Source organism: Pseudopipra pipra, chromosome 1 (genome assembly GCF_036250125.1).
Source record: "Pseudopipra pipra isolate bDixPip1 chromosome 1, bDixPip1.hap1, whole genome shotgun sequence".
Taxonomy (NCBI): Eukaryota; Metazoa; Chordata; class Aves; order Passeriformes; family Pipridae; genus Pseudopipra; species Pseudopipra pipra.
In genome coordinates, this window is record NC_087549.1 from 24,222,858 (window position 1) to 24,245,105 (window position 22,248).

At 35.8% G+C, this 22,248-nt stretch overlaps 1 protein-coding gene across 4 annotated transcripts in view; it reads right to left on the reverse strand.

The window, feature by feature from the left end:
- TMEM67 (transmembrane protein 67) overlaps window positions 1–22,248 on the reverse strand; it is a 47,532-nt gene that overhangs the window by 24,781 nt on the left and 503 nt on the right. For all 4 annotated transcript variants that reach the window (XM_064648867.1, XM_064648874.1, XM_064648850.1 and 1 more), the window contains exons 2-20: window positions 20,498–20,586; window positions 18,978–19,071; window positions 17,478–17,577; window positions 16,959–17,028; window positions 16,789–16,863; window positions 15,568–15,630; window positions 13,076–13,230; window positions 12,853–12,961; window positions 11,156–11,242; window positions 8,035–8,100; window positions 4,950–5,106; window positions 4,449–4,572; window positions 3,129–3,234; window positions 2,571–2,627; window positions 2,371–2,469; window positions 1,799–1,897; window positions 1,365–1,451; window positions 548–647; window positions 307–446 (exon numbers count right to left, since the gene is read on the reverse strand). In XM_064648867.1, coding sequence (XP_064504937.1) covers window positions 307–446; window positions 548–647; window positions 1,365–1,451; window positions 1,799–1,897; window positions 2,371–2,469; window positions 2,571–2,627; window positions 3,129–3,234; window positions 4,449–4,572; window positions 4,950–5,106; window positions 8,035–8,100; window positions 11,156–11,242; window positions 12,853–12,961; window positions 13,076–13,230; window positions 15,568–15,630; window positions 16,789–16,863; window positions 16,959–17,028; window positions 17,478–17,577; window positions 18,978–19,071; window positions 20,498–20,586 — 1,877 coding nt within the window. The remainder of the gene's footprint in view (window positions 1–306; window positions 447–547; window positions 648–1,364; window positions 1,452–1,798; window positions 1,898–2,370; window positions 2,470–2,570; window positions 2,628–3,128; window positions 3,235–4,448; window positions 4,573–4,949; window positions 5,107–8,034; window positions 8,101–11,155; window positions 11,243–12,852; window positions 12,962–13,075; window positions 13,231–15,567; window positions 15,631–16,788; window positions 16,864–16,958; window positions 17,029–17,477; window positions 17,578–18,977; window positions 19,072–20,497; window positions 20,587–22,248) is intronic.

Below are 22,248 nucleotides of genomic sequence, written 5' to 3' on the forward strand. Positions count from 1 at the left end.
GGGTAACTCATTACCTTAAAAAAACCCAAATAAAACTAATAAGGGTGATTAGGGTATTTAAAGGTTGAGGTTTTTTAAGTCTTCCTTAGTCAAATATTGCAATGACCTATCCATACATATAAAATAAAAAAATGCATTAAAATAATTATTTCACTAAGTTACATGTTTTCAAGTGAACTTGAAGGTGATCCACTGTTACCTCAGGGAATGCAAGAATTAAAAACCAGACTCTCAAGTTACACTCTGTGAATCATAAAAAATAAATAACAACAATAACAACAATATTTATCATAGTAGTTATACTACCTCCAAAAAAAAAAGAACTGCAAGCACTTGAAAGAGGGGATTTATCTTCCTCACTGTCTGAATCTCATTCCATTCATTTGCTATAAAATATGTCCTCCATATGCTCACAGGTGCAGCAGCACTTTTAATAACACCTTCACCTAAAAAGAGTACATACAATAAAGCTCTGAAATTTACCACTTGAGAGTAATACCAGAATTTAACCAAAGCTGTTTATACAAACAAGCACAGTTCGAGTTACCTTCAACTGCCTTAAGAACTTTGCCTTTAGGTCTTTCCCAGTCAATAAAGAAAATATCTACAGTAAGTTGTGAAATCAGCAACTGTAAGAATTGCAGAGCCTAAGGAAAAATAAAAAGGAGAAATATAACAAGTAAGGACAGTGATAGCATGAAAGATGAAGAAATAATCATTGCATTCATTAAACATAACAAATAATGTCTTGACTATACTTGAGACAGCAACGTTATTACCAACTTTCGATATTTTTTTTTAATTTAAAAGCTTGGAATAATGATAAGTCATGTGATGATGTCCAAAATTACAAACAAAATACAGCAAAGTAATAAATTCTAAAAAACTGTTTCCTCATAACACATTAACCTGTATTACGAATTCCAATAGAACTACATATAATACCCACAACTAATACAATATTTGCATGTCCCATGAAGACAGAACAATGATCTCTGAATTCTAAATATTTGAATATGTTATTTGAATCCATCTTCTTTTTAATCAGGAACTAACAGCATTTATATTTTGCTTCAAAAGAAAGCACTTTCTTCTTTATATGATGCTATTTTATTTGGGTTTCTTTAGACCTTTATCCTTGAAAGAATGATTTTTCATAGACAATCTTCTTTAGGCATTTGTTTCCCTATTACGATTCCACAAAATAAATTTCTACGGGAAAATTACTTAATTATTACAAGAACATAATTGTTTATGTCTATACACTAATAAAATGAACCGTACAAGATGTTTAAAACCAAGCTTAATTAAAATATACAGAAGCATGTTAACATGTATTTAATGGTGAGGAAAAAAATATTTACCTTTAAACTAAATGCACATGCTACGTATGTAACAAAATCTTCTTCTTGAGATGGAAGTGGTAAAAGGACAGAGACAAACTGCTGAGCCTGTAATTGAGAAGTTATATTGAAACACTGCAAATGGCATATGTAAAAACACAGTAAGTGCTTAAAAGTGAGTAAGCTTTTGCAGAAAAAGATCAATATTTAATGTGAAATCATTTTAAACGTGTAAAATATTTTAAGTGACTATTAAGCAGACTGTAAGTACAATGAATCCTAAGGAAAAGAAACAGGTGAACACAAAATTTAAGCACACAAAACAGAATATGATATAGAACTTGCCTCAATAGTCTGACCAGAAAGAAAAAAAAAAAAAGAAAATTAATCATCATGTAAAAATATATGTAATATTAATAGGTTTTCGTAGCACTCAAATCTGGACAAACACTTACTTTGAAGAATACAAGCCAATAAATCCCTGTGCCCACTGTGATGATAAAGAAAACGTTGGCAAGGTCTCCAGCATAAAACAGTAAGAACTTGAAAACTGTCTGCAATTATAAAAACACACTGTAGAGATCTGTAAAGTTAATTAAGTAATGCATATATACATTTATATAAAATGTTATGCAGCTCACACAGGAAAGTCTAGAGCCTTGAACAAAGCTTTTCTACTGTGGTCATATATTTATGGTATATTCACTGTCTGAAACTTCTAAATGCTAGTCTTTGTTCAAAGACAAAATAATTTGAAAACTAAGTCCACTCAACTGATCAGAATAGCTCTGTAAATACCTTTATTTTTACCAACAGCATAATCTGAATGACAATATCAGAATCAAAAAAAATGCAAAAACCTATTTCCTGAAGTGAACCTAACTCCTGGGCACAGCTCTATGCAGCTGGGCTAGAAATTATTTCAGTTAGCTTAAGAAACAGAATACTTATAATCACAGGGAATCATAGCAAGGTCTCATTAAAGGGGGGAAGAAACGTCCCCTTTGAGGTTGCCAGCTGTTTATACCTGCAAGTCAATTATAGAGCTTCCTGTACGCCTCTTCCAGCCCGCAGTCTTGAGAAGGGACCATAACACTGCAAGCCCACCCAACACACCCAATGCAACCTGAAAATAATGAAAAATTATTTGCAGGTATTTTTTAAAAAGCAAAAAACCAGAAGTTAATAATTCATTAAATCAACAAATTAAAGGGAATTGCAACTTACATCAGTCTGAATCCGAGCCTCTGACTGATCCATCTCATAATTGACTGAGAATGAAACCTGAATGTTAAGATGCAAAAAGTAAATATGTATAGAAATTCTGAAATGCTACAACCATTACAGACAGTGGTAGTTTTTACAATTTTATTTTAAATTAAACTATAGGTGACCTGAAATGTTTTTGTCATAACAACCTCCTCTTAGTGCATTGCTTTAAACAAAACCTCATTTCCTTGCATAAATTATTGCTTTCAGTGTACTGCATAAAGAATACTTTTCCTGTTATTTTCTGTGCATATAATTTTATTTGAACTGTAGCCTAACTTAGCATTATACAACCAACTTTGAACTCCAATTATTTTAAGTTAAAAAAGACTCAATATAAATTAAAAAGAGAATCCTTTTAACCACTTAGTTCAAAAGGCTTAAGTTTTAGCGAAAACTTAAGAGCAGAATTAGAAACTGCACCAAAATGTTCACTCAACTGGAAAACTGGAATTCCAACGGACCTAAAAGGATGATTACCAAATCAATTTGATTAAGATAGCACAAAGATCTCACCATCACACTCTGGATTTCAGGGTTTTGGACAAGCACATCCGTGTAAGCAATAGAAATTAGAGGAGGGTAGATGGTTCCTCTCTGCATATGGGATACCAGACGAATACTGCAGAAATACAGAGTATGATTAAATGAATGAGTGCTTCGAAAGCATTCATTGAAACTTGTACTAATAAGAAAATACTAAGAGAACAGAACAATCTGATCAATAAAATGTGAGTTTCAAACCCAATGGCATGCACTTCACATTTTAAAAGCAATTGGAGTGTACAAAGGCATGTACACAAATATATAAAAAGAAAAAGCTGGGAAGGATTGTTTATTTGTAAGAAAATACCTGAAACAATCTTTACCTGCCTACTGACATTAAGATAGCTGCAACTGAAGCCAATTGCATAAAGTAACTTTTCTCAAAACATTACAGATTGACCTTTCTTATGTGTATTTTGAATTTCTGGCATTATCCCTTTCTTGAAGGGGATGGAAGGGTGTTCTTCTAAGATACATAAACTAATCCTTATCTTTTGAAATGATGTAATATGTAATTCTCGGTAAATGGAGTCAGTATATTAAATTAATCTCTTGGGGATGGCCCTGTGCAGGGCCACGAGTTGGACTCGATGATCTTGTGAGTCCCTTTCAACTTGGCATTTTCTGTGATTCTGAGAAGATTATTACTTGTATGGGTCAGTACTCAGTGCTATTCAGCAATCTTTTAACTGATAAGTTGAAGGAGAGCTGAAAGAAAAGGAAGATACCAATTTCTTGGCAGTCATCTCAGAAGACATTACATCACATAAAGAAGAAAAAAAAGTTTCTTTCAAAATATATTCCAGCTTAGATTAACCATCAGTAATGAGCCTAATATGCAGTCTCACATTTTCAGTTAAATGACTACAAGCCTATTCTGGATTGTATAACAGAATAGGCAACAGGTTGTAAAAATACTGCAAAAAAGAATATGGAGTATGAAATAACATCCTTGTATAGTCAGCAAAACACACATTGAAAAAGAATTAACAGACTTTTCAGGTCTTTCCAGATGACACCTGCTTGCTTCTAAGAGGTGACTGAATGCCTGCTAACATGGTCTGATCCACTGTACCTATACCACAAGTCAATGTTTTCTCACTCACTCATCAGAACAACCTATGGAAATTCATGCCATTTCCACGTAGCCAATGGAGAAAGAAGCACATATTATATATTAGACATATTAGAAACAACATAATAAAACAACTTTCTTTTGAGACAATAAAATGCAGACAGTGCAATATTGGCTTTATTTTCTATGTACTATATATTATATGAATGAATCACCTTATTGCTATTTCGGTAGCAATCCGAATTACCCTTGGTGGTTTTCCCAAGTCAGTCTCTTTTCCACTAAGCGTATCCACCAAAAAAAATCGACGAGTCAAAAGCCAGTTGTTCATATTAGTACCTTTGAAAAAACATAGTTTCATACAGATAATTCAGCACAAAAAAAGAAAAGAAATCTACTAGAAATTACACATATAATGGTATAACACACAGAACTGTTGAGGATATAAAATTGTTTATTTTCAATTTAAACAAATACATAATGAAATGAGATTACTTTATTTGTGCATACTATCGATGGGAACACTGTATGCAAACAAAGCTTACACTTAAACTATCAGAACTTGCCCATAAAGTATTAAATTCTTTAAATGGAAACAAGTTGTGGTGTGTTGTGGTATCTTTAAAACAACTTAGTAATAGTAATGAATATAAATTATTTGTTTAAAGTTATTCAGATTACTTAAATTCAAAGAAATGTTACTGTGACAGTCTTACCTTGATTAACAAACTTTTCGTTGTACTGAAGATTCAAATTTAAAACTGGCACAGCCCAAAGATGTTGTTGTCCATTGTCGTCATTATATTCAAGGAACAGGTCATAAAAGATTGGATTAGCAAAATCCAATAAAATCTTAGAAACTGAAATTTTGCACTACAAGAAAAAAATGTTAAAATAAAAAGATCACTAGCGATTTAATTATTTTATCGAGTTGCGGATTCATTTCCTACAAAACTATTGTGCAATCTGTCCCACTTCTTCACAGAAGACAAAGTCACAGAATCATCAAGGTCCCCCTTGAGCCTCCCTTTCTGCAGGCTAAACAACCCAGTTCCCTCAACTGTTCCTTACGAGACTGGTGCTCCAGGCCCTTCACCAGCTTCGTTGCCCTTCTCTGGACTTGCTCCAATACCGCAAAGTATTTCTTGTAGTGACGAGCCCAGAAGTGGACAGAGCACTCGAGGTGCGGCCTCACTAGTGCCGAGTACAGGGAGACAATCACTGCCTTGGTCCTGCTGGCCACACCATTTCTGATATAGGCCACTGGCCTTCTTGACCACCTGGGCACACTGCTGGCTCATGTTCAGCCAGCTGTCAAACATCTTTTCTAAGAGAGAACTTTCCAGCCACTTCCCCAAGCCTGAGCACTGCATGGAGTTGTGACTCAAATGAAGGACGTGGCACTTTGGCTTGTTGAATCTCATACCATTGTCCTCTGCACACTGATTCAGCCTGTCCACATCCCTCTGCAGAGCCTCCCAACCCTCCAGCAGATCAACACCCCATATCCAACATGGTGTCATCTGCAAACTTGCTGAGGGTGCCCTCAATCCGCTCATCCAGATCATCTGAGCCCTGGGGAACCCCTGGCCACCAACTGGATTTATTCAGTTTTTCCATTCACCGCTATTCTCTGGGCCCAGCCATCAAGCCAGTTTTTCATCTAGCAAAGAGTATACCTATCCAAGACATGAACAGCCAGTTACTCCATGAAAATGCTGTGGGAAACAGTGTCAAACACTCTACTGAAGTTCTGACAGGCAAGGCATTCCAGGTATTGCAAGCAATACAAAGTACTAATGATTTTATACAAACTTCTTAGAAATTATTGCAATTCACCAGAATGACTAATGTGGAGAATGAAGATTTTAATGTTTTTCAACAGATTAGGAAAAAATATCCTAGCAAACTTCACAGGCATAAAATTTGAAACAGCATAAACTCTAAAGTCAAGACACACAAATGCTAAAGTCGTGGAGTACTGAATCTGGTTCTGGGCTCACCAGTACAAGATAGATATGGAGCTACTTGATATAGCCCCATGCGGGCATCTCTGCTATGAGGAAAAGCTGAGACTTCTGCCAGAATAAGAAGGCTCGGGAAGATCTTATCAGTGTGTACAAATATCTGAAGGGAGGGTGTACAAGACAAAGCTAGGCTCTTTTCAGCACTTCCCAGTGACAGGACCAGAGGCAATGGGCACAAACTGAAATCCAATTCAGGGGCCCAGGCAATGGGCACAAATTGAACCCAGAGGTTCCCTCTGAGCATCAGAAAACACTTTTCCACTGTGAGGATGACCAAGCACTGACACAGGTTACTCAGTGAGGCTGTGGAGTCTCACTCCTTGGAGATATTCAAAAGCCATCTGGACATGGTATTGGGCAACCTGCTCTAGGTGGCCCTGCTTGAGCAGGGGAGTGGACAAGATGACTTCCTGAGGTCCCTGACTACCTCAACCACTGTGACTGTGTGAAGAAATTAAATATGAAAGTAGGTGCATATATGAACAACCAGGAAGTCTTTAAATACTCATATAACATGTCAACCATGTTTTCTCCAAAGCTGTAGGAAAGAAAAAAAAAAGTATTGCAATCCATGAAAATAGTTACATTAAAAAATACTCAGTAAGTTATTATTTACTGGTGTATATATTCAAACCCAGTAATATTAACTGTTAGTCATACTTAACAAGTTCTACAAACTCAATATATCAAATACATAACATTTTAAAGAGCAGAAAAAAATAACCATACTTGACTAGTTCAATGATCATGAATAGAAAATGTTTTCATTCTGTCTGAAATACTGAAATATGGATTAAACAAGATTAAACAATATGGAAGAGTAAAAATATTTAACACTTGTCAATGTTATTTGGTAAACACTTTAGATTTCACAGACTAAAGCTTTGTATTACCCTACCAAAACTTTCACATTACCCAAGTAGCAGCCAGAGTTTATGTATTTTTGCACTGCAACACATAATGTGGGGAATGGTTTTGAATGTAGATGAGTTAATAAACAGTATTAATATATATGTATGAGATGCTGTGCACACATAGGGAGTTTTACAAAAATAAATATGTTTCTTTCACCACTCCCTGCCAAAGAGACTATCACCTCCCCATTTAACATGTTAAGTGACAAAAATTAATGATACTTTATTGTTGGCAGAACCATGTCTGTGGCTGACTGAATTTAGCATATAAGTATACACTGCTCTATCCCCTCTTTCCTTCCTGCTGTTTAGTCAGGTGTGAAAACTCCAATAGTTTTTTTCCATAGTTGAGACAACTAAAGAACCTCTTTGATGAATCATCTGTCCGGCCTTCTCTCTGTATTGAGTTCACTAAAATCAGGGCACACATTAAAGAGTTAACAGGGATAATATATAGGCATGGCATGATGGGATTTGCCTTCTTTCTGTATGAAACCTGGCCAAAGGTGGCAAAAGGAAAATTAGAAGATATGATGCAAAGTATATGAGTGTCAGAATTCAGGCATTGTGTTCTTCCACTGCTATGTCAGCAACCTCACTAATATAAATGCCAGTTTAATTTATTTTGATCATGCTATGTAATACACAAGTTTTGTGATGTACAGTTAAATAATTTAAAAAACCCCACTTATTTCAGTCAACAACAAAAAAAATTAAAATAAGCACCACTTTCACAAGAAAGAACTTCATGTTGCAGCTTATGGCTAAACTGCAGATGTCCTTCAATATACACTGAATTACTAATGATGTATCAAGCAACTTGACTCAAAATTTGGAATAGCGTTTTATATCTTACTTACACTTTGTTGGTAAGTTGTTCCAAATGTATAAGCTGCATCCAATTTAGTTTCTGTATCAGGACAAAGCTGAACAAATCATAATTATAATTAAGTCAATTCAAAATTATCATTTTCTCACATGAAAAATATTTACAGGTACCTCAAGCAGTTTATGTATTCACAGTTCTCACAATAGATATTTTGTTCTATTTTTTAACAGAAGGAATATTTTGAAGAGTAAACATGATTATTTATTGCAATAATATTGGTGTTCTTAAAATGTTGGTTTAGCTTATTCATACTTGCATAGCATTTTTAAGTTCCACTGAATCTGTGGACAGCAGCATCCAAACAGACAAGAATAATCTTTTTGGGGACTGAATGTTCAATGCACTGTGCTGCCTCAAGCTTTATTAATGGCTTCTGCTAAATTCAAGAATCCTGTAAGAAAAGGAGTCCACATTCATATTACACTATTTCTCTTAAGCTGGCATTATCAGAGGATTAAAGTTACAGCAAGTAACAGAATTTTTTCCCTTTTTTTACTCTAACACTTATATTTTCTGCAAAGAACAGCAGATTCAGCTGAATTTAGAAAAAATGGGCCAAATTCTAACTAAATTAGCATGGCATTTAGCAAAGGGCATAGCCATTTTCCCAAAATGAAAATCAAGTCTAAATTTATATAAACCACAATTCTGCTAGTGCGAAACTGAAATTCTGGGAATTGCTACAATTACACACTGAGATCGCTTTAGCACTGTGATGTCTTATCATCACACACAACCTATTACATTAAATGAAGCTTTGAATGGAAAAGATATTCCTTTCCTATTGGTTCTTGATAGCTATGAAATTCTTTGCCTTAGAAAATTAATATGCCCTAATGAACCTTAAAATTTCCCTCAGAATATATAATTTTCTATGCATAGTAATTGTCTTAGTAACCTGTTCTCTCAGACACTAGTTCTCCTTAAAACTGGAGAGGCAGACACAAGACGGTTCACCCTGAGAGAGTAACAAAAAAACAGCAGTCACTATTTAAATCCTGAATGTCAGCTGCTTTTCTGTAGACACTGTGGCATTTGAAGTGACACACTCCAAGAGTGACATGAAGAGCCTAGAAAAAGGGACAGAAAATTCCCAATTGTTCTTGCTAGTGTTTTTATTGTTGTCTCCAAGGGAAATACTGAGAGTGCTTAGATCACCACTAGACTGCTAAACAAATTCTACTCTGTAACATGTGCTGCAGCTGCCCATTTCTCTTGCTGATAAACTAATTTACTATTGCACTTTCTACTTGCTGCTTACTTGCAATTTTTACAGGTTATCTATACAGCATGGTACTGCTGAAGTACAATGTCTGTATGTACCACTGAAATCTGAGGGTAGCATATCCAAGGGTACTGTCAATCTTCTAGCCAGTGTTCCCCATTTCTATGTAAAGTCTCCCAGCAAGTATTTATAACTTTCTGTTATGAAAAAGACAGGCAGATGTTGGCCAAAGTGTACATTTTATGTTTCAAACCAAAAGAAATAAGCAAACAAAAATCCAAAGGGAAGTGAAATAAAATGGGGTAGTACATCAGGTTTCCTACCTCTTTTGACAGTGACAAAATCACTGATTTGCTTGTTACCCCCACAATGTGTGCAAGTGGGTGACAACATCCAACAGGGACATACTCATAGAATCGTTGTCATGGTTTGAGATGGCCCCCCCGAGAGTCAGGGGCTCAGAGGTGACTGGGTGCCAGGACAGTGTTCCCTGGAGAGCCAATCACCACTCGTCTTGTTCGCTTCTGCTGAAAAATCATACATACACAGCACTGGAAGCTGTTGGCAGTGTTTCTGTTGGTCTCTGCTGCGTGTGGGTGTAGAAGGCCAGGGGGTGGCTGGGCTCCTTCTTCCCCCCTCCGGTGGGGAGGGGAGCCCTGCAGCCCCCCAACTCTGCCTAGGCCAGAGTTAGAGGCAGCATTTAGAGTGAGTGTTTGTGAGGGACATGACTCACAGCACCTGAGGTAAGAGGAGAGAGGCAGGCCTTGCAGTCAATCCCTCTTCCCCCCCCTTTCTACAGTTAAGCTGTGGAGGGGGTCCTTTTCTTTCCCTCTGCTGTAAAGTGGAGGAGAGGCTCAGCATTTGAAGCAGAGCCAAGTGGATGGGCTGATAATAAAACAGCTCGGCTCTCAGGAGAAGAATCCCAGGCGAAACTGGAGATGGGCTAGAGAGAGAGAGGCTTGGGAGTTGCCTGCCGAAGCCGACCGGGGGCAGCCGAAAACTGACTTGGAGGAACGAAGATTCCAAATGCCTACTGTGATAAGCTACACTACAGCAACAGGGAAGCGAGGTATGAGAGGACAGACTCAAAGCTATCTTCTTGGACTTTGTGAGGAGGAAAAACTTCCACAACAGCTGGAGCTTGGTGAGGGGGTAAGCTTCGGGCTCTGAACGCTCCCACAAGGGAGAGACTGGTTACTTCCCAGCCTGAAAAGGCTTCTCCTGGACTAAAGCTAAAGGGAGGGACTTAAAAGGACTAATAGAAATGTTATATATATATATATATATATATATATATATATAGTTGCCTTTAGTTTGTATAGTATTTATTTGTGTAAAATAAATGTAAATACTTCCCCCTTCCCCTATAGAAGCCTCTGGCCTGAAAGTTCTCTCTTCGGTGTTGGGATAAATTGTGGGAAGGGGTTGGAGAGCCTGGAAATTAAATTTTTAGATTTCTAATGTGGCACAAACTGCCACAATCGTCTATAAATATATGCAAACTGAGAGCTAAAAAATACACTTTTCTCAACAAGCAAAAGAGGTCTAATCAGAAACTACACACATGGGTAACTGTGCTGAAAGGAAGAAAGAGATGGTTGGTTTTAAGTGACAAGCATTATTTTTCAGATCTTTCCAATGTTCAAAATTTATATTGGTACAATGGATGAAGGCAATGTTGATGAATTTATACCTGTCATTTTGTAGAGATCATTGATCAAGAATCAGGGGCTATTTTCCCTAATGTAGCTCTGTAGTTATGAACTGTCATTAGTGTAGCAACCAAACTTTTGTTTTTTGTATTAATTTGATTAAAGGCAATCAGAAAGTTATGGTATCAAGGAAAGATAACTAAAATCAGACATACCTGTAAGATGCCTCCTTCCAAACTTTGCCATTTAAGAAAGTTTCCTGCTGCATCAAACGAGGCTGCAATAAATTGCAGCTTCACATCCTGATGATGAAAAAAAGATAAAGAAACAATTAAACTGCCCTAAAGTGGACATACATGTTTTAAGAGAATGCTATCTCATCGTTTTATGCTTCCTGAAACTTTCAGCATAATCCTTCAATTTTTTCCCTTTTGATTTTGTTTTAAATCTTGGTTTTGGTAGTTATCTTTTTCAAAAAGACTCCCTACTTTACCACACTTCTACAGCTTCACTGGAAAAAGTTCCAAAGGAACTTTGACACAGGTAGACATGCCCTGAACTAATCAAAAATCTATGCAGATTTCTAATGTAGACTACGCTGGACCTTAAGGGCCTCCAGGACTTTCAGTGTTAGGAAGAATAATGAGTATTTTAGTTGTTAAAACAACTGCAGCATTGCAACATTGTTTAACTTAAAACACAGCCATTTAGAATATGGCTGAAAAAGACTGATTTTATTTTTGAGTCAATAAGAAAACTCTCGATAAATTTGGCAGTATAATTGACAAACAGATTACCACTAGCACTACTTACCTTCTGTGATTAGCTTAACTTGAATAAACTATTGCAGTTATTCTATTTTTACAGTGAATCTGTAAAATAAATCACTTCACTGTTTGATTTACTATTTGATTCCTTCATAAAACTGTGCCAGTTAACAATCTACTTGTAGCAGTCCATCCCTCCTAGGGATGGATATATTGCTTTGTTAACACTGAAATGATTTGGTTTTCTCACCTCTTTTGTTGTTTGTTTTTTTTCCCTAACTCACTGTAGGAAGAGGAAAAACCTGGAGTAATACACTGAATCCATCTCTGATACAACTCAGCTTGTAGAGATTTGTAACAAATATTACAGTTGGTATAAATGAAGTAGGGAGAGCAATTTGTGTGTACACAACAGAAGCAACAGAAAAAAAGGGTTAAACACCACATAACAATGATGAAGAACACTATTCCCAGCAACAGAGCTGAGAAATGGGTTGTGATAAAACCGTGGCACAGATAAATTGTCAGCAAAAGACCCTGCACTTTGGTATCCCAGGCGGGTGGCAGCAAAGTTACAGCACACCACATATATCCCGCTTCTTCCAATTATCTCACCAGGAAAACTGAAAAAAGGATTAATGTATTTCAAACAAGGAAAAAAGACAAAAACCAATTTTGCTTCAGATTTATGAAGATGGAAGTAAACAAGACTGAAGCAAAAGACAGTGGCAAAACAACTAGTAACACCTAAGGGGTATAAAAGATTTGTCTAATTACTAGTCCATTGCTGCCAACCCAGGACCTTGGGGACACAATGAACACTTAAAAGCTGACATCCTCTGTTCTGTGTCACACAGTTGATCCCGGTCAGACCACTCAGGCAAGCACATTTTGGCCTTATGAGAATGTGGGTATGAGAGCATAAGCAAAGCAAATGTGAGAGTGTCAGTAAAATCATCTTACTAGACATTATTTTACACAAAGATCGCCTTCTTCTTCCGTAAGATCTCACAATGAGTTCTGTTACACTGACTGCCTAAAATATATCTTTAGTAGAGTCACAACTATAATAAATCTAAGCCTCTCTATGTGATTATGTCTTGTTTCTAATGTCTGCTTTCCCATGTCTACTACCCAAAACTTACCTTATCTCTTCCTTTAAAACTGAAGGTTGTAGGGAAATGATTTTTCTCAAGCACTTGAGAAGCTAATCCTGGTTGATCACCATAATACAGCCATGGAAGATTATGCCTCCTGAAAAGAATTACAATGTTTTCTCTAAAGAAACGTATTTTTCATCAAAGAACATTTAGAATAATTTCCATAAAATGCTATTAAAGACCAAAAGTTATGGAAAAGGCAACTTACCAGTAGGCTATTGAATGAATGATGCCTAGTCTTGCTGTACCGATAAAAATATATTGAAATAAACCACAGGCATCAGTACTTGAAGAACTCAATGAGTTCATATTCATCACACACATATTTCCAAGAGCTTGGCATGCTGTTACATTTGAGTACAACTGCAGTGTAGAAACACAAGAACACACAAAAGTATTTAATTACCCCTCCTTTTGATGAGACAATCATAAAATTAATGCTATTTTTAAGAAGCCACTCCTAAACCCTTGTTTTCACTTAAAAGGAATTTTGTTTTGTAAACACCTAGTATTTTCTCCCATGTATTCAGGTATCATATTATTATAGGTCTGCAGATGGCAGTGTAAAATCAATACTCTCTCTTTTTCAGTTTATTTTAGTTGCATCAGCTATGATGTGATGATGTGACAGAAATGTCAAAATCTGCATTTAGAAAACAAAGTAAGAATCAAAATGTTTAATACCGCTTCAGCTATATGACAAAGATGACTCCATCAAAGAGCTCAGACTGACAATTATAGTTGCATGTATTGTAAATATCTTCTTTTCAGTTTTAGTACTTTTTCTATCCTGCTGTTCCTAAACTATGTTGTATCTATACCTTGTTCAGTTTTGGCAAACAAACCAGTGCTAAGTGCTAGGCAGAGGTGATGCCTGGCATGTCTGTGCAGTGATCACTGCACTAGTGTTAACTTGCCACCTCCTTACTCCCTTTGTTTGGGTCAGATCCGTGGCTGCACATTACATTCAGGCAGCACCTCTGAGTTGCTGAGCAGCTTGAGGACACACAGGACAAACTTATGTTAGCAATGAGGACAGTCTCAGTTGGTGAAAAAGAATAGGACAAGTAGGAAAATACATCTCAGAGCTGTGTTTACGAGATGATGATGGGAGCAGCCACAAAGATGATCTGGGAAAATACTGAACAAGAGTCTGATGAGACACTGAGTGAGAGAACACCTGCCATCCTAGGAACTAGGCCTGGGAATCTGAAACATCCTTGAGAAGTGCAGGTGGGTACCTAATGTCTCTGGTACATCAGAGACCTCCTGAGATACCATCAATAAACACAAAACCAAGGAACTATAACAGCAACTTATCATCCGGAAGCACGAAAAAGAATCTAGAGGAGGGAAAACATTTCAAAAGAGTAGGAATTAGTAACTGCTATTGACTGTTGTAGATGAAAGAGCACAAAAACAGTCTGGAAAAACCAAAAACTAGCCTGAGAGAATATAAACCACCATCTATTGGCTGCTCCAGGTGGTGCTGTCCTATGCCGCATTATGTCTCTGTGATACAAAAATTACTTACTTTTTACCCAAAATGGAGAGTGACCTCTGTCCTTGCCTCTCTCTTTCAATCTCTCTAACACACAGAGAATGTCCTCTACACAAACTTTTCTATGAGCTCTCCTAGGCAAGTTATCAGACCATGCTGGGGATGCCTGGCTGATTCCAGACTCTGCAATGTGGATCATCTTTGAAGTGAAACTTCACTGTCATCAATTTTGAGGCCCCACTTCTGGGCGTGGTTTAGTGAGTATGCTGCTGGTACTATTTTGAATAATATATATACATAGGCATGCATATAGGTAATTGATCCTAAGCATATTTGCTGCTTTACTAGTGATCATTTTGTAGTAGATTGTAATATTGAAATATATGCTTGTTGCTACTACTGATTGCTGCTACCACTGGAATACACATATACTTGCTTTATTAATTGTAAGTATACTCACTTTACTGGTAGCTACTTGTAGTAATCTCTAACAAGGAAATGTAGGAAATAAAGGCTCTGTGTGCTTGTGTATTACAGAATTCTGCAAATCCACTATTGTGATCTTGAGAGACCAGTAGGCCAGGTAACCCTTTGGGATGTGACAGATTGGAAGAAAAAGTAGGGCTTGAGAAGTTAAAATCTGATTTTGAGGAGTGGAATGCAGAAGGAAAAGGAGCATGTGTGATAACAGAGTTGGTAAAAAAAAAGAGGCAGAGGCATATCCCCTTCACAAGTGTCTGTGATTCTCCTGCTGCACCCACTCTTCCACCCATGTTTACTGTCACCCAGAGCAACATAATGGCAAATAACACTTGCATACAGAAAGCAAAGCAAAGCAAAACTAAAAAGGATGGTTCTATGGTGATCCTTCTACATCACAAACCAAAATTAATAACCAAAAGTCAAATACAAGGTAAAGACCAGGTGCCAATCAATACTGAATATGTAAGAAGTTAATTTTATGAGTGATCCCTTCCTGGATATGCTCAGCGACAGTTCACATACTGCTGACTAAAGTGGGATTTCTTCTTTAACCCCATTCATCTTGTGAAAATTCCAGCCCTGTTGACTTGCATTGACTGTCCTCAATATTATTTAAAAATAAGCAAGGTAACTTCCAAAAGTTAAAGTGCCATGCTTTTATAGAGGGTTCTACTTCTGTAGAAAAAAATCAAACTGCAAATGTTCATGAAACTCACCCAACAGGCAAAGGCTGAGGACTGCAGGTTTTTCAGAAACCACGCAGATGTCAGTGTTATACCCTGTAAATAAGGATTTTTTTTCACTGTCTTTGTTCACAACAATTTATCCATAATGTAACAGTTTGGAAAATTAAGTCAGCCAAAAGATGCTACTTATTTTTTTCTAAGAGCTTTCTGTCCTTTGTAAATATCTCAATCAAACAATATCAGTTCAAAACACAACCATAATGCAATAATTTCTTTCACTTCACTAAATTAGACAAAATGTACAGAACAAGATGGAATATTTAAGCTTTCAATATGGATTTTGAGGACAAAGAAGTTTTCTTGCACAATGCAAGTACTAGCAATTTCAAGGGTAAGATGTTGAGTTGGTAAATTTAACTCAGGACCAAATTTACCAAACTAATTATTTCACAACCTGGTTTTTTTAACAACTTACATTTGAACCAAACAGTGTTCATAAATACTGTAAGCCACCAAAAAAACATATTCTCAATAAAATATTGCTTACAAAATGGCATTTTCAGGAAGCAAGACCATTATTTGATACCAGGAAAACTGAAGACTGCTTTTTCCTTTCTTTCAAGCAGTAGCCTTTAACATCCATTCATTTAGGAAGTAAAATACATTCTTAACCACATAGCATTTCCTGAATTCAGAAAATGGTCCTAACTGTGAGCAGATTTCACAACAAAAGTTCATTAGCTAAAATACTTTCATTCTTCTCCATAGAACATATTTTCATTCATTAGCCAATTCAAGAATTCAGCAACTTCATACAGAATTTCAAACTTTAGAGATGTCCATTTTCTTCTATAAGCTCTAAGCTGAAGATGTAAGCTCAATCCTTATATGTTCTTTCAAATGTTTTACATAAATACCAATTTCACATAGTAATAAAAACTCTTCAGCATTTTTTTGTGATACAAGAGTGTGCTTTAAATGCACACAATTAATACAAAAGACCACATGCTACTTGTTTTGATACTGAAGTCATCTAAATTACTTCTCTTTTTCAGTTTCCAAGAGGGCATGAATTTTTAAAACCTTACTCTGTTAGAAAGTGCTTGCCTGGTCTCCATACCTATACTCTATCTTGATGCAAATCAGACAACAAACTACCACCTTTTTTTTTTTCAGGATTGGAATTTAAAATATTTACTAAAAGTAAACAATGAAGAGAGCTTGAAAATGTTTTAGAATAAATATACTCACTAGCTGTGCAAAACGAACAGTTGCAACTCCCTTTGGGGGTAAACTTTCCTGAGCAAAGAAACACAATCCCCCGGTCTGAAAGAAATAAAAGAATAAAAAAATAGAAATTTACACACTTGTCAAAATAACTTTTCTCTGCTGAACTTCAATATAATAACCATTCTACTTACCAGAATGTTTGGGCTGCTGCAGTCACAAGACTTGCTTACATGGATGAATGTTTTTTCACATCTCACACACCTATGGATCACAAACATGAAGAATGCACTTAAAATGCACTTAAGTATGAGATTTGCTACTTAGTGAAAGTTGATTACATAGCATGCCCAATAACAGTGTCAGCGGCTTCCCTAGTTCTGAAATTCCAAAGTTATTACCTATTTGTTTCTACTATCAGTGAAGTAGAAAACAAACCAAATGGTTAATTATCAAAATAAGAATTCTATTTCTGCTTCCAATTCAAAGCCTGCTTTCCAGTCACACTAAAGCCAGACAAACAAACCAAGCTGCTGGTCATAAAAGGACTTCAGTGAGCACGAAACAGAGTTTGATATGGAGTTGACGATTTCCAATTCACTGCCTTCGAAACTGTCATCCCGAAGATACAGACTATTCCTCAAGAACGTTCCACATTTAAACAGAGCATGACCCGTTCAAATTTATCATCACAAAAGGCAAAGAACACCCACCTACTTCCTGATGCATCTGAAGCAGAGAAGGACTGCTCACTTCCATTACAATGTATGCACAATGCTTCGTTAAGCAAGATGCCATCGATGCTTCTTTCCACTTCAGTAGAAAAGAAAAGCAACTGTGATAAAATTGCACGATTCACAGTTTGTCACACAGATTAAGAAAACTGTGAAAAAATAAAGTGTCTGTGCAGATCTACAATAAATTCAGAGAGTTTATTCTGAAAAAATCAAGAGCACAACCTGCAAATAATATCCACTATGTGTGTATGTGTACACTGTGTATAGCTATGCACATGCAGTTTAAATTTAGTGAGAATGGCAACATTTCATGTGTGGTTTTTTTGTTCTTTTGCTATTAATTCTGAACCGAATTTCAAACCAAAAGCAAAAATTCAAAATGTCAAGCTTACAAATTACTGGGAAAAAAATAATTAAACTTCATCTGAAATGATTCATGCAAGTGTCACAAATCTCAAGTTTCAAAACTGCATCTTCCAGGAACTAAATCATTTAGCAAGAGATTTCAAGTCTAATTACAAAAAAAACCCAAATCAAATAAAATAATAAAAAAATGACAATACTAATGTTCTTCCTGCATGTTAAATTACAGAATCAGCTTTGCTCTCAACATTTTACTATAAAAGTTCAGAATGTATTTTGTAACTCTCATGAAGTTTAAGGAAGAAGACTGGTATTCATTGTTTTTCAGATTCCTAGGAAATTTAAAATTAATGATCTGGAAAACACTGATTCTCCAACATACTCTGTTAGAAATGTAACTAAAGTGGACATTTAAAATACTTATTCAAAAAATTACATCCATGCCATGTCTTTGAAAATAAGGAAAACCAGGGGTCCCAGGAGCTCTTATGTTTTACACTCCTGATGAAAACTGTACTTTGCTTTTAGGTTTTAACTATGCAAAATAAACAAAAATATAATTAACACAAACACTAATTAATGTTTTAATTTTAACATTAAAATTATTCTTCTGTCTACTGAGAGTCATCTGCAACTAAGTAAGAAGCAAAGTTATGGGGAAGTATGGCATAGAAAAGCACAGATACAGGTGTGTGTCTCAGGGGAGCAGGAAATCCAGTGATACTAACACACAGCAGTTTGCTTGGCTTGCTCAGGCTGTTCTCTTCCATGTACTCTTATATATAATTCCTTTCTGCTTTATATACTTCATAACATTGTTTTTATTCTAATTTTAATGCTTCCATCCAGTGCCAATAAGCTTAATGGAAGCGATACATCAGTATTCATTTTTGGAATGTTTACATAATAATTTTTATTGCAATGAGCAATGGTACAGATTTAGCTGTTGTCTTTCAGGAATGACAATTAAGATCAAGAGGAAAGCTGAATTTTTGCAACAGATATGTAAACATACGTCAAATTTCCTTTCTTATTTAACAGAAGAGCATGTCTTAGTAAACTCAAATATATAAAATAAGTACTATCATCTCATAACTTGCATAAATTTTTTACCTAATATTTCATTATTGGGGCATTTACATTTTCCTTCCAAAGTCAGGCCTTTAGGGCAAGTAATACAATTCCACCCATCCTGAGTAACTCCGCTCTGAAATAAAACGTAAAACTATTACAATTTTCAAAAATATAGACATCACTCAATGTCTGTGAAGAATTGGCCTTATCCAGGCATTAGTTACAGAAAATGTGTTCAGATAAAACATTGGTAACGTTCATGAAGCTTTTAAAGACAAATAAAAGGCTAAACAATCTGGCAAAAGCAATTCCTATGCAGACACAGACTAAAAAGAAATTCAGCTCTTCTGAACCTGTTAGCTCACACTCTTTAGTGAAGATAAGAGTTAATTAAAAGTAGAAGGTTTAAAAAGAGATATAGACATCCTACACTGGAAAAAGAAAAATAAATAAACATAATAATAGACATGTTTGCATATAAATATATGAAAGTAATGGATATGGAGGAGTTCTAAGTTAAGCGGCTTACATAATTGCATGGAATTTTGTTCATACTCAAACAGTTCACATCCACACTTACTTTATATTATGAAGTAACTGCACTACAGATAAAAACCAAAATGTTACTCCCTTCTCCACTGTCATCATTTTATCTTTTCAAAAGCCTTGCCAGTAGATTAAAGACAAATACCACCAGTGCAGGAAAGAGAAAGAAATAGCAAATGATCAAATCACCAAAGAATATTTGTCAATGTCTTTGTCTAACTTAGCAAGTAAATGCAAAGAAGAGGGAAATTACCTACAATGCCCATTACCCATTAAACACCCAACTCAGGCAATTAAGCTGGCCTCTTAAGAGTTCTATAGTTATTGAAGAAAGAGAAGTATTTGGGAAGGCTTCATCCTGAAAAGCTGATTTGCTACAAAAAAATATTTCTCTATTTACTATGACAGGAAAAAGCTGGTTAAGCCTGGTGTCTCTGGCTCAGTGCTCAAAATTATAGCTTAATTTGTCAAGAATGGTAGAAAGAACTGACCAAACTACAAAGATATTTGTAATTAAAGTAACAAAATAGTAGCAGCTCATTTTGGAGTAAAAAGAAGTATTGGGGCTACAAAGATACAGCTTAAATATTACAATAATAGGATTTGTATAAATAATCAAATAAGATACCTATGAACTGAAAACTATCTTTGACATTCTACAGAGCTGTGTGGGCAAGAATAACATAAAGCAGAAAGAAAAAGCAGTGGAAGGAAATTAATATTTAAAATCTTATTTTGTCTGCAGGGTCAAATTTGTAATGAAAAAATGCCTGCAAAATCATAATAATAAACACTTCTAAATTGAGAAAAAATACTACATATTAAATATATGAATTACTATAAATACTTCTAAATTGAAAAAAATACCTGTAAGTATGGTCTTAAAAATTCCCAAGCAAAGACCATAATGCAAAAGTATTTTAAATTAATGAAAAATAACTTGCAGTCAGGATGAAATTTAAAATTAAAAAATTATTATTATTATGGTAAAGCATGAAAAGTTCAATACCTACCATATTTTCTGGGCATTTTTCACAAGTAACAGAGAACCCACCATTACTGGAAACCATCCTGTATCCTGGCTCACATACACAGGAACTACCTGAAAAAAACAAAGCAAATGCACTTTTAATCTATATAAAACTGACTGTTTTTTACAGAATACTAAGAACTGCTGTTGTTCCCAAGAGATCAATATGGATTATTAGACAGACACAAAACACCTGAGATGTGGATGAAAATCATCTTGCTTTTTGAAAATGTCCCTGTTATGATTCATACACAGATATTTTAGGAAAGTGTTACAAGGCTGACTGATCCACCAGGGTGCAACAGGAATCTCGAGCTTGTGTTTTTTGTGTTCTTTTTTTAAACCAAATAGATATAATCTCTCCATCTAAATCTTGCCACAGTGACTTTCTCAGCCCATTCTCTCTACAACACCAGCATTATATGTTTGTATACAGTTTTGACTATTTCCACAGGAAGTCAGTCCTAAAACCAAAATATGTTTAATGTTTATATTCAAAGGTTTTTTAAAATTTAACTGTCATATGTGAAGCTGTTTTAAATTTGCAAAGCTTTTAAAATTGTGCATGGGGATCAAACTTTACATTGAATGGTTTTTAGTAACTAACAGAACATACCTAACATTTAGTATGAAATGAAATACTACTTTCATAGCACATCATCGTGCACATCTGCTAGTCCTCAGCAACTCTTTTTTTTTAGAAACCTTTTCAGTCTATCAGACTTCTCACCATAATTTGGAACACATACTACAAACCAAAACTGATTATATGTACTAATAAACTGTATTTATTATTACTTAAGTTTATTGAACTGTGCATGTAAAAATAATGTAAAATTCTGTGAAAAGTTTAATAGCCTCAAAGTACATCCTCATGTGATCAGTTGCACAGAAACATTTGTCAAAGGGATGAACCACTCATAATTATAAAAAAGACCAATAGGATTATGTCAGTGAAGAGCCTTGAGTTGTGATTTCACTGTGACAACACCTAAATTTGTAGGCATATTGCTCGATGGCAGAATCCACAGTGATGAGCTATCGAGGGAGTGTATGGGCAGACTTGTGCAATCACAAGTGGAATTCAGCCATCATGCAAAGAGCAGGCTAAATGTCACCTACCTACATTGCTCCAGTCAGATGCTCCAAGAAAAAAACTAAACCCTTGACCTCCACCTGGAATTTATCTCTCCCTGAAGCCCCTGATTTGGAGAAAGATTCAGCCTAAGGGGAGTTATGGATCTAGACATCCACATTATAAGATCTGAAAATGATTACAGGGTATTTGTTTTTCTGTAAGTGAACTATAGGACTACTCTTTAGGGTGTCATATTGGCGGTGAAGAGGTGACCAGCTTTTACACAGCAGTTGTGAAAACAGCCATCCACATCACTGCTTCTCACTGAAGTACCAGCTCTGAAGAGAGATGCTGTTGGGTCTTAGTCTCAAATTTGTGTCTGTACACGACAGTGAACTCCCACTCTCATCCCCTAAAGAAAGCGACTGACTACCTGGATTTTTCATCTAGTACTGTCAAGGTGTGTTGTATTTGCTCCAAGCTCCCGTGTGGGACTCGGACCAGCACGGGCACAGCCTGAGGATCTCTACATCTCACACATTCAACCTCTGACAAGCAGTTTGAAGTTACCGAAGTGTTCAGGAACGTAATTTCAGGGCTCTGTGAAATTTTACCAACGAAAACGCAAATACTCATAACCATACAAATGCCTGAGG